General features: G+C 39.8%; 1 protein-coding gene across 3 annotated transcripts in view; it reads right to left on the bottom strand.

Annotated features, from left to right (window-relative positions):
* The window catches only part of SENP6 (SUMO specific peptidase 6), a 71,295-nt gene that overhangs the window by 12,116 nt on the left and 41,383 nt on the right, over positions 1-17,796 (bottom strand). For 2 of the 3 annotated variants that reach the window (XM_083497354.1, XM_083497352.1), the window contains 13 exons: positions 17,316-17,336; positions 12,415-12,485; positions 11,430-11,575; positions 10,272-10,650; positions 9,107-9,339; positions 6,565-6,738; positions 5,036-5,069; positions 3,784-3,969; positions 2,457-2,683; positions 1,726-1,829; positions 1,530-1,646; positions 1,166-1,288; positions 554-646 (listed from right to left, as the gene is read on the bottom strand). In XM_083497354.1, coding sequence (XP_083353480.1) covers positions 554-646; positions 1,166-1,288; positions 1,530-1,646; positions 1,726-1,829; positions 2,457-2,683; positions 3,784-3,969; positions 5,036-5,069; positions 6,565-6,738; positions 9,107-9,339; positions 10,272-10,650; positions 11,430-11,575; positions 12,415-12,485; positions 17,316-17,336 — 1,908 coding nt within the window. The remainder of the gene's footprint in view (positions 1-553; positions 647-1,165; positions 1,289-1,529; positions 1,647-1,725; positions 1,830-2,456; positions 2,684-3,783; positions 3,970-5,035; positions 5,070-6,564; positions 6,739-9,106; positions 9,340-10,271; positions 10,651-11,429; positions 11,576-12,414; positions 12,486-17,315; positions 17,337-17,796) is intronic. The other variant, XM_083497353.1, reaches the window with a different exon arrangement.

Here is a 17,796-nt window from a genome sequence, read left to right as displayed (position 1 = left end):
TTGCTTGGGCTCATTCAAGCTCATCCTCATAGCACTACATCATGGTTTAGCATTACGTGCAAACACAGCCGATGACCTGTGCAATCCTAGCATGTGTTTCATCATGAAAACAATATGTACCAAAAACACAGCTGGTTTTGCCCATACTAGCTGCACTGCTCAGGAGCAAATGTGTCCTTCAAACAAATAGATAAGCCACATTGCAATGCAACCACCTATTCCAATTTTCCCAGATAAGTGATTTATGCAAGGATCTCTCTGTAGACCTAGTTTCCCTACTGGGGAGAACTTGAACCAAAAGAGAATCTTCAAGGACACCAGAGAGGTGAAAGAATACTCAGTTTGTGGTTCTGACAGTTGAAGAGAAGGGGGGGAAAGGATAGTTGGGGGAAAGGTATGTATACTGAGAGAGTAATAACTCAGGCCCCAGAGAAGATGGGGTTACATACAGATGATATCCAGGGTTTTCTGGACAGTATGATAGTTGAGAACATGGCTCAGATAACAGACACACAGTCCCAGAACTAGTCATAGCAGAACAAATTCTACTTACGCTTCATTAAGAGGAACAAAAATAAAATCTTTTTCAAAGATATCAACATGTCGTGTCCATGTTTTCACTCGTCCATGCCGTTTCTGCTGAATTCTGTGAACACATCAATATAAAACAATATAAAACACAAGGATTGATATTTAGGTGATATTTATGTATTTTCCTCTCCAACAATGAGGGTTTGACTATTATCACAATCTTGTGGCACCAGCTATGTGAATATGTTTAGGACTTCTCCTGCATCTTCAGTTGTTTGGGCAGACATAATATTTTTAAAAAGTCAAAATGAATTGCCAAGTGGTAAATCATACAGCTTTTACTTATAAAAAGCACCATTCTGTTCTTCTACTCAATTTATGATAAATGAATTTGTCGCATGTTAATCTGGGTCAGATGTACATGACCCTCTGGCTTGTGTGCTCCCTCCCTCCCCTTCTCTGGTGCAGCCAGAAGCATATGGGAAATTCTTATTTTCAATCTCCTTGTAACTATATTGGAAAGGGAAGGCCTTGAGTCTGAAGTTCATCTTTAAAAAATGCCATTGTCCCCACAGGGGATGGGTGAGACATGCTGAAATTGGAATTTTATAATACCTATTTTAACCAAACTTACGTAAGCTTTGAGGTTTCTTGGAGATTTCTCCTCTCCCTCTGATTAAGGCGTTTGTAAAAGAAGGAACTGAATACATGAATTCTATCAGCATCTTCTTTTTTCAATTGTTCAAGCACCAGATATCTTTATTTTGAAAAAGAGAAACAAGAACAAAATAAAACAATGCTTTCATTCTTGCCTCTAAAGACCTGTTATTCTTGAAAAGACTGCCACATGCTGGCCATTCTATGCAGACAAAAGTAGACAAATGTAAGAACTTTATAGTTTCGGCAGATATACTTTATTTAGAATTTAAGGTTTGTCCATTAACTTGCCTAAGTTAGACAGACACCACAAAAGGTTTCAATACACTCAAGCAACTTACTTCAAATAGAAATCAATGATTACGTCATTTAAAAATTCTCCTTCATTTAAGCAATGAAGATCTTCATTGGTCACAGAAATACCACCCTTTGCAGGAGGTGGGGGATAAACGATCAACCTGCAAAAAAAAAAAAGTTAAATAAATACTGAACTGAATTATTTAGGAAATAATTACAACACTCAGAAAGACCTCTTACTTTTCTATAGGACCTATAAAGACTGTATGTGGTTCAACACTTTCATCATCATCAAAAAACTGGAATTGTGTTGCATTTCGCAGCTGCATTTTGGATTCAGAGACCTTTGGGGAAAAAAGAATACTTATTTACAATGCAATACCAAAGTCATAAAATATTAAAATCCTTTCCAATTCTCAAATAGCACAGCATGTCCCTCTTTTTATAAAACTACCTGTTGAAACCAAACAGAATATGAATTTGAACACAGTGGGCACATAAGAGACGTAATGTTCCCAGCATCTTAAAACCATGGTTTATGGTACAGACAATGAGCACCAGGCCTGCACCCTCCTCTGTTACCCCCTCCCCTTTCCTGCTCTATGTCAGCTCCAGGGCAGATTTCCTGGACTGTTTCAACCAGATTCCCCATTATGTATGAAACAGGTAATTCAATTTTAATATTGATTTATTAACCAGGATATTAAGTTAAGATCAGAACCTGACTAAATATTCTGTTTAGTAAACAGACATAAAATAGCTGAAATATCACATTGACAAAATATGTTACATGGAAAGCATATATTTTGACTTGATAACATTTCATTTTTTCAGTTTTACTATACAAAAATATATACTTTGGCCCTCTCTTTGATAAAATTTATCTAGAACATTGCAAAGGGCATTTCTAAACAAATGACTTCACAACTTATTTAACATTTTAATTCAATTTTGAAGAAAAGGAGTAGTACATGTTTTGCTTTGCCTTCTTTAAGAGCCGTGCTTCCTCTAGAAGTGTCTTCAAAGGATTTTGTAAAGGCCACAAGCCTACTATTTGCTTCTTCAAATGTAATCTTCACAAAAAAATCAGAAATGTTGTTCCTAACACCAATATCAACAATTATTTTTTCAAATATTGCATTTGCATGTGGATCAAGGCCCGTCTCAAAAATTAAAATGATGTATTGTTCTTCAGGATCTATGGGGGGGGGAAGAGTTAGGAGACAATGAAAGCATACTTTTAAAACCATAATGCTTACATTTTCAAAAGTTAAAGTTGATAATAATAATTTTATTATTTATACCCTGCCCATCTGGCTGGGCTTCCCCAGCCACTCTGGACAGCTGACAGCACATTAAAAATGTCTGAATAACAATCACAGCTAAGAGGTCCCTGGCTGAACCAATTAAAGAAATTATTCATAAGAAACTGTCATATAAATGGAACAAAACTAAAATTCAATGCCTCTTTCTAAAGAAAAGGTTCTGCTCATGAAAAAGCTAGAGTAGGGCACATTATGTCAACTGCTACTCGTGCAAGCTGCTGAAGAGACTGATGGAAAGGGAAAGAAACGGACACCAAACTCAGTTCAGGCACCCCCTTTTTTACTCCACAGCTCAAGTGCTTAACTACTGTCCTATTCTCTGGAATGGTAGCAAAGATCACCCAAGTGGGGGGTGGGGGAGTAGTATTAAGATACTGATCCCAAAAAAGGGCAGCTTGAGCATAACAGCACACACAGAGTTTTGTGCTGCACACAATTATCTCTGAGTAGAGTAGAGAGAACTGTGGTTCCTAACCTATTCTGGGCCACAGATCCCTTTAAGAATCTGATGAAAGATATTAACCCCCTGCCCAGAAAAAAAGAACATAACACATACCAGGGCTGCCAACTCCTGGGGGCCAGACCCTTTTGCCCCCCTCCACCAATATTCTTTGGGAGGGGTCACTCCCAGAAATGCAGCATAATTGCAATAAAACATCCCAAACCAGTGTGTTACTTAAAACTTCAGGAAGTTGGGAAATGCAAAATATGCTATGCTGTCCTCAACATGATCTAGACAAAATTTTCTAAATATGCCAGACAAAAATATACCGTCTCCATTTATTAACCTAAAAGTACCACTGAATTCTGATGCTGGCAAAATATGGCTATTTTTTTCTAGTGCTATTTAATTAGAGCATTTTCAGAGAAACCAAAATAACTTTTAGTGAAATACAGCTCATCTCTAACACATCTCTGTTTCAAAATATTTTAAAACACCTTAAGTTTCAATAGCATACAAAGGTTCACTTACTTGCACCTTTACAGTCATACCAGACATTATCTTTTTGCCTGTTCATCTTCAGTTGGGATCTCAGGCTCTGACAAGCAGCAGGTATAGTTTGGAGGAAAACTACTGGCAACTTGCGAACACCACACCACTCACACTTCGTAAGGTCAGATGTTCTTAAAGAAATATCTCTAGTATCGTTTTCTGATTCTAGAAAGGTTCAAAACATATTTTGGTCAGAGATACTTACATTAACATTATCTGAAAAATGTAACTGTATGCATTTCAAGAAAATAAAACCTGTTAATCTATCTCTGAAATTTGCAATAGGTATATTTGCCCTACTATCAAACATAGCCTCGTAGTGTGTCTCTCTGCCTGGCTTGACAGTTTTAAAACTGAAATTCATGAAGTTAATACTTAAGGAGCGATTATTATTTCCAAGATCTTTTTTGAAAAGGAACCACTGAATTGTCATACAATATTAGGTATATTCCCTGTACCATTCAATTTTACTTTACAAGAAGGGAAACTGTCCCTTAAAGAGTTATGCACTATTTACATGTGATGATATTCAGTATCCATTATTTCAATGGGTCTACTATGGGTATGACTAATATTGTATCTTAAGGCTAAAACAATATATTCAGCAGCAAACACAGGAGCTTGGATCTGCAACTGGGCAAGAAGAACTTCCACTCACAGAAGGAGCACATTCTGTGCTTCTGCCATTCTCTGTAGTCCACTCACACCACAACCCGTATCATTCTGGAGTGACTTTGGGGGTACACAGAGGAAAGCAGTGGAAGGGGTGAATGTCACCAACACTTCTTTAGTTCAAATCCAAGATCCCCATCTTGGAATAATGCAGCCTCCTATGTTTACAAGTCAGGCCATCTGTCTCAGTACTGTCTACCCAGACAGGCAGCAGTTCCCCAAGTTTCAGGCAGAACTATTCCAACCCTACCAGGATATATTAGGAATTGATTCTGGAATCTTTTGCATTCAAAGCAGGTAAGTCTACCCCTGTTCTTGCCTATATATGCAAAGCAAGGGCAGGACATGGTAAGTTAGGCTTACCGTATTTCAAACAGTGAAAAGGTGCTAAACATTTATCTTCTGTGGTAAGCATATTAAATCAGAAACTCCAAATCCAAATACATAGATTATTCTTCCACCATTCTCAGTACTTAGTACAGCCGTTGTGCACACTAATAATTCCAAACCAAACACTGCTAGCTGCCCAAATTATAACTTAGAATAGGGAAATACAAACCTTCCAGACGTATCTTGATATAGTCTAGGCAAAACTGAAAGAGAAGGTCCAAATTACTGAAGTTATACACACAGGGAGAAAATCAACATCACACTCTTCTGATCATTCTGTCAGCATGAACTTTTCTGCTTGTCAGATAGAACAACCCAATCTTTCCCCTTCCCCCCCGTGTGCAATTCTGGGGATTTTCTTGACCCTCCAGAGCGGATTTGGGGGAGGCATGAGGAAAAGCCCCATTGCACGAGTAGGAGTCCTTATGATGGCTTCCACTGGTGCACTGGGTTAGTTGAATCTAGGCCACTGTCTCATTAACAACCTTCCCAACCTATTTTTCAAAATCAAAGCCCTAGTCACAAAACAAATTAGAAATTGCATCTCCTGACATAAAAGCCCCACTTTCTAAACCCCAGCATCATTTGATTGTAAAAGAAATGCATTTTAAGAGGTATGCAGGATATAACGAAGTAGCATCTGTGGTTGGTATACTAATTTTATAGAAATTTAGGAATACATGGCTTTCTAAACCTGCAGGAACTATTCCTTTTTGTGCAAACAGAACTACGTTTCATTGCAGTGGAAATGATAGCTGCTTTTCAATCTAAGTAGAACTAGATTTTTTTTTTGGTGACACAACTATGTCTCCTGAAGCTCTACTAAGTGGTGAACATGGTCCTCTAATACATTTGAGTTTGAACATTTGTAGCCTGTGGCAGTTCAAACTAAGCACACTTCTGAATCAATATGTACACACACCCTGAATCTGCAGTGCAAGTATAGATAGAATTATCTTTAAAATGGTAGCACATGTCTACAACAGTGATGGTTACCATCTGATTTTCTGCATCCAACTACAGATGGCATGCATGCACAAGACTCTAATAAATGGGCATGCTGACTTTTTGGCACCTGCTAAAGACTTTCTTCGTTCAAAAAGCTTTCTAAACAGATTTTTATTCCAGTTGGCATCTGTATTGGAATTGTTTTTATATACGTAATTGTCTTAACAATTAAAACTTGCCATTGTCATAATCATCTTCATATATCCAATTGAATTCAGTTCATCATCTTCCTGCCACCCAGCCCACTAACTGCATTTCCAACCTGTTCCTTAAGGATTTCAAAATTCATCTTGTTGGCCCAGCTATCTTCTGCCTCCCACCGAAATCTCCAGATCCTTTGAGCTCCATATTTTGAAAGACTTCCCAAATACTGCTATTGTCATTCCCTTGTTCTTACCTTCAAGAACTGCTCTTCGCAGCCTTTACTATGGAATTTCCTTTAAAAGACAAGGTGATAGAAGAAAAACACTTCCTGTGTTTCTCACACTTTGGCTCCTTCCATGACCTGCTATTGATACTGTAGCTCAGTCATTTTTCATCACTCCATTTTATCTGCCGATTCCTTAAAATCTTCAAAGTTTCCATTTTCATCTGCTTCCTACCTTCTACTCTCAACCTGGATGCCCCATTAACCTATTTGTTATTATAAAGCAGGAACTAACGAAGCACAATATTAATTCTTTTACTTACAATTACAGGCTCCACCACCATTCTTCGCAGGGTTCCTATTCTTATGCTTCGACAGTTTAGGATGACGCTTTCATAATTATTCTGATATTTTAAAGATACGACGACGTCAGTAGCAAGTTCTTGGGAGAGGACTTTGCGCCGTTTTACTGGAGCATTGGCTACAACATTGCCAAACTGAAAAATAATTATCAGAATTCATCAAAACATTTTTACTTCAAAAGTTGCCTTTAAAGATGATCAGGCATTAAAGGCATTGATGGGGGGAAATGTGCAACTGAAGCTTTTCTTTCCTTAGAAAAAAAATCCAAACTTCTGTAAACATATGGAAGTATACAAGAGATAAAAACATTCCAGGGAGGGAGGAGACACACCAGAAGAGTCACGGATGGAAAAATAAAATTCTGAACAAGGACAGCAAAATAATTGTAATGACAAAAGAAAAAGGCATTAAGTTTGTTTGTTCAGAGAAAGAAAGAGAAGAGAAGAGAAGAGAAGAGAAGAGAAGAGAAGAGAAGAGAAGAGAAGAGAAAGAGGCATCCTAGCCAAAAGCAGTTTTTACGCAAGCTACTGCTGTGATGGTCAAAAGAGAATTGACTGGAAGGCTAGAGCCACAATCTCTTGATACATGTGTATGGAAGTTAGAGACAAGGAGCCTACCAAGCCCATGGTCTAGCATTAAGAGTTTCCTGAATGAGCTTGGCACAGGCACCAACGCCATATGTAGGACTACACAAAGACTACAAAAGAATATATACATTTTTTGATCTGGTCTAACTGTTTCTCTGCCACATGCATTTATTGGCTTACTATATTTACCCATATAAACTGCACTGCCTATCACCTCACACCAGTTATAGCTTAAAAGTCCTACTCAAATCAAGTTGGGGAGACTGAATAGTAGGGTAGCAGATCAGAGGACGTGCAGAATAACAAAAAGGAAACACTTCAAAACAAACCGTGAAAATAGGTTAGATCGAAATAATTAACATCAGACTGCATTATTTTATTGTACAGCAACACCATAGGCACAATCCAAACAAATCACACTGATTTCACCACAAAATTTAATCACGTCCTGCCGCTGAAATCAATGGTTAACTGGGAACGAGGGAGGAGTACGATCCAACTAAGTGACTAAAATACAAAATTGGAAGATCACAAAAAAATATAGAAAGACAATCAAGTAATTTAGGTTCCCTGGCAGAGGTAAAATAGATATCATATATCAAAACCAGTCTGTTTCTTCTTTTTACATTATTATAAGCCCTGGACAAGCACACTATGTGAAATTTATTTCTGTAAAGTTTCTGTGACCCTCTAATTTTGCCAAGAATAAGGTATATTAGTGATTTGTTATAATTTCTATTACATAACTTCTAATATTAATTTACCAGGTTTGCCTAACAGTCTGTATGGGTTGTTTAAATGTTGCCTTTTTGTCAGCGTACGTTTGCAGGTCCTCTGTTCAGCGGACTTTTCTGGGATATCTTTTGCATGTTCCATGTATACTATCTCCACAAATCTCAAGAAACCACATATTTAAGAGCTATAAGCAACTTCAGAGGTTTGAAGATAAACTGTTACATAGAACACGCCCTTTTTAAAGAATTGCTGCCACGACTGTTAAGTCTTAAATTAACATACCGTGAAAGTTGTCCCCCTTGACAGCACTGCTCATGGTGCATTTTTGTCTTTGTTTATCCAATTCTTGCAGAGATGCTCAAACTAAAAAACAAAAATCCCCACCACGAAATCCTTATATTAAAGTGCTATTAATTGGGACAATTTTCAAAGTACTTTAATTTTAAGGAAATTATCGTCCTTCCTGGGTGTCACTTTGCTTACCAACAGCTAGTTCACACATACCAGCTGCACTGTTGAAGCCACTTCCCTGTTGCTACTTTCCATACTCCACTGATACTACAGGACTAAAAATAACACAGGACGAGTGAACCACATGAAAGAATCATCCTCTTCCCCCAATCTTACTGATCCGACACTAAAGTTACATCGCTCCTCTAAAATGGCTCTGACAATGTAAACTACCAGAACAGTGTGAAAAGCAGTCACAGGAAACTGGTTCTCACATGGTTGAAGCAAAGTCCCAATCCAGGGAACACTTTTAATGATGCACATGGACCTGCTTGTGCCCAGTGTGCTTCCCCACCCCCCGGCTTTTAGAATGCAACTTTCTCTATTCAACCTGCTTCTAAATCTTCCAAGTTTCAAAAGCAGCTTGTCACACAGTCTGTGGGATCCGATGTTTTCAAACGCCTTGCTGGATTTATACTATTAGCCACACACATTTCCAGATTGTGGTCCAGATTTGTTAAATAGCATTTGAAGATGTTAAGACAATCCAATAGAGAGAGAGAGAGATGAAAACTATAACGTCATGTTTTGTTTCGCTCAAGAGTAGATTATTTTCCCATAAGAATACTGAAGAATATTTGCATGTATTAACTACCATATGTTCACATTTATCTATCAATATTGTATATGCGCTTACACAATCATTTCAAACTACATATGGATGGACTACCTGGTCTTTCATTCTTGATTTTCTTGGTAATATGACTGCAGGTTCTGTGTCTGCTGTAATACTAGTTAACCTTTGTTCTAGTTCACAAGTGTTTTCCTTCAAGGCTGCCTCCACCTTTCCTGTGGAAGGTGCAGGAGAAGAGCAGGCTGAATCTGCTGGACGTGGCGATATGCTCTCAATTCTGTTAGTGCTGCCAATCTCCTCCTCCTCTTCGTCATCACTGGATAGGACAACTGAAAGGAAAAGCATTTGTCTCAAGTTCAAAATACTAGTAACTAGAGGTGGTGACCTTTTAAGATCTAGGCTACTAAGACTACCTTTTAAGATCTAGGCTACTAAGACCATTATTACCCCACAGCCCTTTCAGGTAACCGACGGTTTAAGACAGAGCTAAAGAAACCTAGTTTATAGGGTGATAATCCTCCCTTTTGAATTATGGTGCTGGAGGAGACTCTTGAGAGTCCCATGGACTGCAAGAAGATCAAACGTATCCATTCTTAAGGAAATCAGCTCTGAGTGCTCACTGGAAGGACAGATCGTGAAGCTGAGGCTCCAATACTTTGGCCACCTCATGAGAAGAGAAGACTCCCTGGAAAAGACCCTGATGTTGGGAAAGATGGAGGGCACAAGGAGAAGGGGACAACAGAGGATGAGATGGTTGGACAGTGTTCTCGAAGCTACCAGCATGAGTTTGACCAAACTGCGGGAGGCAGTGGAAGACAGGAGTGCCTGGCATGCTCTGGTGCTCCATGGGGTCACGAAGAGTTGGACACAACTAAACAACTAAACAACAACAACAAATCCTCCCTACCTTCTCTACTCAGTATTAATTACATTTATACCCCACTTTTCTTCCACGGAACACAAGGCAGCATTCCTCATATCTCCATCAAAGCAGTGGCAAGTCCAGAACTACTTTGCTTGCACCAAAACCAATAAGGAACATCTTGCATTTTGTTTTCTCCTCAGAATTATCCCTACCAAGAGAGGGACTTTTTACAAATTAATGTATAACCAGCATTATTAGGAAGTCTATGGGTTCAAAAGAACTCTGTATTTTATTGTTTGAAATCGCTGTTTTATATGTATACATTTTTTTCAAAAACTTAATAACACACACACACACACACACACAGCATTATTTGTTCTATGATTTAAAACTTACTTGGATCATTTAGATCAGATGCAGTTGTATTCTTCTGCCTTAAGTTTCCTGTAATTTTAGAACCTACTTTTCCATTCAGCCGCAACATAGTAGAGCCGATGTTACGCCTCGCTGTGAAATCAACTGAAACTGCCCCAGGAGAAGATCCATAAAACTTCTTTGTATTTAGTCCTGTGTTTAAAGATTTTTGCCCTGTTGAATTCTCATGTATAGGTTCTCGTGCTAAAGGTCCCAAAGAATCATTTAACTGAACACTTTGCATGGACTGCCTTTGCAAGCCCCCATTACAAAAATTTCCACACATTTGGCATTTGATCTGACTTTCATTTGGTTTTCCTACGCATAGGCAAACAGTGGAGTAAGTATTCTGTTCCAAGCCCTAGGGATTAAAAGGGGGGGGGAGAAAATAAGTAGCTGTATTTATTTTGATCACATTTTCAAAATAAACACATCAGACATCCTAGAAGGCTTAGGCAGATTTGAAGCGATAAGATGGAAATTTAAGCAATCTCTTTCAGGTTGAGAACCTGCCACAAGAGCCTGGCTGCATAATTCAAATTATTAGGTCACATCATTTTACTTGGGCCTGTGCCTCCACTTCTAGTCTTCCCTCAAGTCAGTGTTGTTCAACCCACATTCTACTTTACCTCTGCCCTTTACTCACACAGTTTCTAAGTCCTCATATCCTTTTGCCCCGTCAGCCCCAGAGCTTCTTGCCATTCACCTACCAGGCCTCTAAGCATCACTGTCTACCCAACATCTTCAATAATTTGGAAGCAATGTTAGAATTGTTGAGGGGCAGATGTTCAAAATGTAATCAATATTCATTATGTTCACCATTATTCTATCCCCTCTCCATACAGCAGAGTACATGTATGTGCATGCAAGCCAAAAAGCAGGAATCACCAAGTTTACGTTTTGGGGGACAGTATTGGGAAATCAAGTTCTTTGCTTTCCAATTAAATTTTGACTGGCAACAGTTTTCTGCTAAAAACACAGTACCAGTGCTGTTGTGGTAGCAATGGCACCTGCAGCCAAAGTACAACAACTACAAGATATTATGTAGCCCAAGACCTAAAAATGCAAATTAACCTTCTAACAATATCAACTTCTGAATGAATTTAACAGAATTTAAGGAACTTTCACCATATAACCCACCTCTAAGTGAGTTGCACATTTTTTGGTAGCAGGAGATGGAAGCAAACCGGACTGATACAAAGTGCAGTGACGTTTCAGTTGTACCTTCCTCGTAATTCCTGAATCTGTCTCTGAGTCAGACTCTTCTCTGTTCTCCATCACACTTTCTGAAAGGGGAAAGTGAAATCATTAACCACAACTTCCCAATGTCCTCAGCTGAAGAACAATGTAACTCGAATTTATTCCTTTATATCACTCTAAAAACAGCAGAAAAAGTTTCTAACTGCCTATCTCCATGTTTAAATGGAAGGTCTGAGCTGGTACTTCTTGAAAGCAACTACTGCTCACTGAAAGTGTGTGAGAGAGAACAACAAGTTTTTTCTGCTTGTTGTAGCCATTGTAAGCACTGTGCTAGATGCTGTACAATTTTTAATTTATTTCTACAGATATACTGCACACCACCAGAATGAAACTACGCTTGGAAACTCCTTCAGTAGGTTAATCTGTAGGTAACCAAATGCACAAATGACAATGGCCAGCTATGTGTAATCTTGCAGCATGTATTGCTAACATACCAAACAAAACCAAGAAAAAGCATTGCAGGCCACAGCTGCCACTTGGAAATCCAGTAACAAATCCAGGTCCAAACTCTGGTCTATACAGTATAGGATAATTTGATCTCATCTATAACAGGCAGATTTCGCCTACTTAATCTACCCACTTTGATCAACTGTGTGTTACCTGGATGAAGCTTAAGTTTATTCACTCCCATGACGTCTACCACTGATCAAAGGCACATTTAATGCATACTGATGAAACCAAAACATACTCCAGTCAGCTCAACTAACACATTTCAGCTACTGACAGAGCAGCCAACACGCGCCATTCTAACACATTTTATCAAGAGTGCTTCTACTCAGACATTTGTTAATGCACTTAGTCCATATATAATGTACACCTATTTGACAGACATTTAACGGAAGTAAAAACAAAGTAAAAAACTTACGCATCTCCTGAAGCCGAGACAAACTATCATAGTCATTTTCTATCTTCTGGATGTTAGGAGGATATTCTTTTCTGGAGGGAAATAATTAAAAGCTGTATTCAGAAAATATATGGCTTATTTAAATGGAACAAAAACAAAAGATTTAACACTGCAGAAATCTTAATTTAGAATATTGAAGCTTGCCATGTTCTAAAACAATAAATGTACATATTCAAACACAATTCCAATGGGAACAAATATATAGTCAGGATAAATGAGAAAAGATAAGTTTTGCAGCATTTTTAACAAAATATCTTTTTAAAAAATGCAGTAACCATATACACACTACTTTTCTGATTGCAAAAGTATCCATCACACAGCACTGCAAACTAAAAGTTTAGCAGAAAGACTACAACTACTACTAGTTACAGGTAGGTAGCCATGTTGGTCTGCCCTAGTCAAAACAAAATTAAAAAGTTCCTTCCAGCTGCACCTTAGAGGTTTCTACAGTGCTACTGGAAGGAACTTTTTTATACAGTGGTGCCTCGCAAGACAAAAATAATTCGTTCCGTGAGTCTTTTCGTCTTGCGATGTTTTTTGTCTTGCGAAGCATGGTCCGTCGCAACTGCGCCTCTTCAAGCGGTTTTAAGAAAAAAGCGCAAGACGTTTTTGTCTTGCGAAGCAAGGCCATAGGGAAATTCGTCTAGCAAAGCAACGCAAAACCGAAAAACCCTTTCGTCTAGCGAGTTTTTTGTCTTGCGAGGCATTCGTCTTGCGGGGCACCACTGTATTGTTACAACTACTACTGACTTGATATAAGCCCAGCTAAAATTTGATTATGTGCAGCATATCTTTAATTTTCCAAATACTTGTTAATTTTCCAAATGCTTACTTACCAGAGCCTGGTAAGGGTCTCCCACAACCTTCCCAGAGCCCAGGAAGTAAGGAAAACCCACTTGGTGTGTGTGTTTTATTTATTTATTCTCTCTACACATGGTATGTTGCGATAGTATATGTAAAGTGAGCACAGGTTGCAGGTCCACTGTGGGAAGTGGCCAATATGCAACTGATCTATTATGGATGCAGAAAGTTATATGCTGTTTTATCAAGCTTCTGGATGTTTTCACTCAATACAATGCATAAAATGTGGCTGTTTTCTCTTGTGACTGTGTATCTGACACAGCCTTTAATACTTCATATCTTTTTATTTGCAAGATAGACATGTTTATATAGCTGGCTCTATTGAAGTTTCTACCTCAAACCACTTAAGTGATTTAACAGAATTCCTGCTTGAAATTTTCTCATATTTAATAATTGTCCAACATCTAAAGAAGTAATGTACAAGACATATGACATCATGTCCATAGTGCACATGTTGTGATTTCTGGCCACAGGATAAATTCATTCAGCTTAATACCAGCAGGGGTGGTTAGAATAAATTCTCGAATAAAATTGTTTAATTCCATTAACAAGTCACATAAATTACTACTTCCGGCAAGGCAAGATGGCAAACGTCACAGCCCCGCAGAGCTTCTGAGCAGCATCAGCTGAACTGCCTGACTGGTCCCTGTGACACCAATACAGCCACTGCCGCCACCATGATCCAAGGAGAGTCGGGGTGCTCACCACAGAAACCAAAGAGGCCACACAGAGCCCCCCGGGCTTCCTGACAATCTCAACCCCATTGGGGCCAAGATTGCCCCAGCGACAACTCAGTGGAGTTCCAGGGCCCAGAGGCTCCAGAGTTGAACTAAAAACAAAGCAGAGTGGCCCACTCCACCCCACCCCCCCAGCCAAGCACCCACCGATTGCTATCGCTGCCGTAGCAACCACCAAGGGAGAAAGGTAGGAGGGGACCAGGAGAGACAGGGAGGCCATAAGGAAGTGTGCGTGGCCTGGCCCAGCCCCAGCCCCGAAGTGACCTTCCTGGCAGTTGGTGCAAAAAGAGCAACCAGGTGCCCAGCTGGGAATTGCATGCTGGGGTTCACCCAGGAAAGCCAAGGCACGGCACAGACCTTCACTTGCTGGCATGTGGGTGCTGCTGGCTGCCAGAGACGGGCACAACAAGGATCCTAAGACTAGGATTTTTATTTTTTATCCCCTTTTTATTAAATAAATTTTAAAAAATTATTTTATTAAGAATTGTAAGGGCGGCACCCACAAAGGAGGCCTGAACCATCAGAGGCCACTTCCAGGGACTGCTGTCTTAGCCTTGACGCAGGGACCCTCACCAATACCCTTTTAAACTACATATTCAAGCCTCCATTTCAACAATACCACTACATTTTTACTCATTTTCTACTCATTTCTATTCACTTTTCTTTTCTTTCTCCCTTTTTATCTGTTTTTTTTTTAAAACTACCCTCACATTTTTAACACATATCCACATGTATAAAAGAAAGCAGCTCCCATGTATAAGAAAGGTACAGTAATGTTCTGTCCTTATTATAAAATGTATAAGATAAATATCCTCAGAATAAAGATCAAAACTGCACTTTTCCTGGCAGAAAGAACTCTGACTAATGAAAATTTATAAAGAAAAAATGCTATTTCCCCCCACTATACTCCCTTCCTACATAAGTGAAAAAGCAAATCAAACATGTACTTTTCTGTAACAGAGTAATATTGTGTATATTTGTTTCAATTATATATTTTTTTGGACCCCTGACCATTAGGTCCAGTCGTGACCGATTCTGGGGTTGCTCGCTCATCTTGCTCTATAGGCCGAGGGAGCTGGCGTTTGTCCACAGACAGCTTCCGGGTCATGTGGCCAACATGACTAAGCCGCTTCTGGCGAACCAGAGCAGCACACGGAAATGCCGTTTACCTTCCCAAAGGAGCGGTACCTATTTATCTACTTGCACTTTGACGTGCTTTCGAACTGCTAGGTTGGCAGGAGCTGGGACCGAGCAATGGGAGCTCACCCCGTCGCGGGGATTCGAACCGCCGACCTGATCGGCAAGCCCTAGGCTCAGTGGTTTAACCCACAGCACCACCCGCGTCCCAACAATTTGTTTCATATACTGCTTTAAATAAATCTAAAGCGGAAAACACAATGTTGCAAATCAGTTCTGCTTATAATCCAACTACACACGCGCGCACGCGCACACACACACACTCTTATATAAATTATGTAAAGAAACAACTTGCAGAATGGCTCCAATGGTTTCTTGCACCAACACACTATCTCACCCCCACCTCTAGGATGCTAGTGTAAAGGCTCCACCGCACCGACCAAGGCACCTCTGCTCACATACTAAAATGCTGCTTCTTTCTAAATCCTATCAAGGTTGAAACATCTGTGAATGTGAAATTCCCATAGTAGAAAGAGAACTGCCTCAGTAACTACAGAATAGGCCCAGCTCATGGTCTCACAGAATGGCCTATCTCCCATCAGGAGATCTAGAGCAAGGACTCCCCTTGTTGATATTGCCGTATTTTTCGCCCTATAGGATGCACTTTTTCCCCTCCAAAAATGAAGGGGAAATGTGTGTGCGTCCTATGGGGCGAATGCAGGCTTTCGCTGAAGCCTGGAGAGCGAGAGGGGTCAGTGCGCACCAACCCCTCTCGCTCTCCAGGCTTCAGGAAGCTATTTGCAAGCCTTGTGAGCCCGCGGGAGTTCCTGCCGGGCTTCCACGGCTTGCGGAGAGCTGTCTGCATCCCGAAGCCTGGGGCGCGCTGAGCTCAGCGCGCCCCGGGCTTCGGGCAGATATCCGCAAGCCTGGGGAGACTGGCGCGACTTCCCGCCGCCTCCCTAGGCTTGGGATAGCAGCCTGTTCTGGGGGCAGGGGTCAGGGGAAGCTCGGGCTTCCCCCGCCCCAGCCCCGCACCTGGGGGGGGGGGAATAATTTTTTTTTCTTTATTTCCCCCCAAGAAAACTAGGTGCGCCCTATGGGCCGGTGTGCCCTATGGGGCGAAAAATACGGTAAGTGACATGAAGGGTGGCATGGCAAGACACTACCCCTTACGTAGTGGGACCCATGCAGTTTCTGGCTTTAAAAATTAACACTGAATGATTGTAAAAGACAAAAAATATACCTAAAAAGTGACTGCAACCCTTTCTATACCCACCCTGGTGATCTACACGTCAAGTGCTGGATAGAGTAGCAGTCCAGGATAATATAGGACAAAACCGAGCCCTCTGAATCATTCAGCCAAGTCTCTAATGCGGCTCTAGTTAGCTGCCACTTCTATAACATATGGAAGGCAGATTTTTTTACTGGCAGGCAGTTTTGCATTTACCAGCAATAATGCCATTTTGGTGGTCCCAATAATAATAATCTAAAGAATGGGTGTGGGCTTGGAGCTAGATCACAAGGATGTAAGATGTCCCAAGTTCCCTTACCTTCCTTCTGAAGCCATACCTTCTCTTGCTCCAAACCTCCTGCATGTTTGCCCTGGCCAATGTCCTCCTCTGTCCAATCTCAATGGAGACACATTTCTCCTTCTCCACCCACCACAACCAGCAAGCAAGATCTTGCATTTAAGATATTGCTACCCATTTTGCTACACTGGAATTTCCATTTAAATTAGCATGTCACAGAACACTGTTTTCTTGACTAACAGTGCAATCCTAACAAAGTCTTCACAAAGTCCTATTTAATTCAATGGTGCTTACTTCCAGTTAAGTGGAGCTTAGGTTGCTGCCTTAATGCCTGTGCTACATAGATGGACATATGTAGTACACAAAGATGTACGCATACATGTATCACAGGTATTTAGTCAAGAAAACACACCAATTTAAACAAAACAAAAAATCATTACAGCTAAATGAGTGGTAACACACCAATTGTTATTCTAGCAAAATAGTTTTTCTATCAATGTTGACCATTAAGCTTGCTAGAGTGGATTTAGCTATGAGACACAACTTCATTATTTCCACCACATTTTTATTACCATGCTCATGTCACCATTGAGCTTACCTTTCCTTTCGATCCAGATTGCTTAAAATATGAAAGAGAAAAATATAATAAGATACAAAGCCCTTAATTTGTCGAACATCAGTAGATTTGAAAAAAGAAATCTGTATCTGGATATCCAATATTCAATTTAAATTTGAACTCTTGTAAGTTGTAAGTTGTAAGTAGCACTTAGCATCTAAATTTGCCAAAAAAGATCACACTTTTTAGCTGCTTAATACCATATCATTCCAGGTCTGTCAACAGTTACTGGCATACTCTATAGAATATATGTCAGAATATAACTGAATGTATTGTGTCAGCATATTATAGTTTTGTAAGGTTATTTAAATAACCGTATAACAAACATTCATTAACACTATTGTATAACCATTGAGTCCCTTTTGCTAAGAATTTAAATGCCAAACTATGAAGATGATCCTAGCGAGATGTCCACTAAATAGTGGGAACACATACAAAGGAGATTTTATGATGCAGCAGCATC

This window comes from Podarcis liolepis (assembly GCF_965112155.1).
Source record: "Podarcis liolepis genome assembly, chromosome: 3".
In the NCBI taxonomy this organism is placed as follows: Eukaryota; Metazoa; Chordata; class Lepidosauria; order Squamata; family Lacertidae; genus Podarcis; species Podarcis liolepis.
The sequence above is the reverse complement of the archived record's forward strand: the minus strand, read 5'-3'. Positions and strand labels throughout refer to the sequence as shown.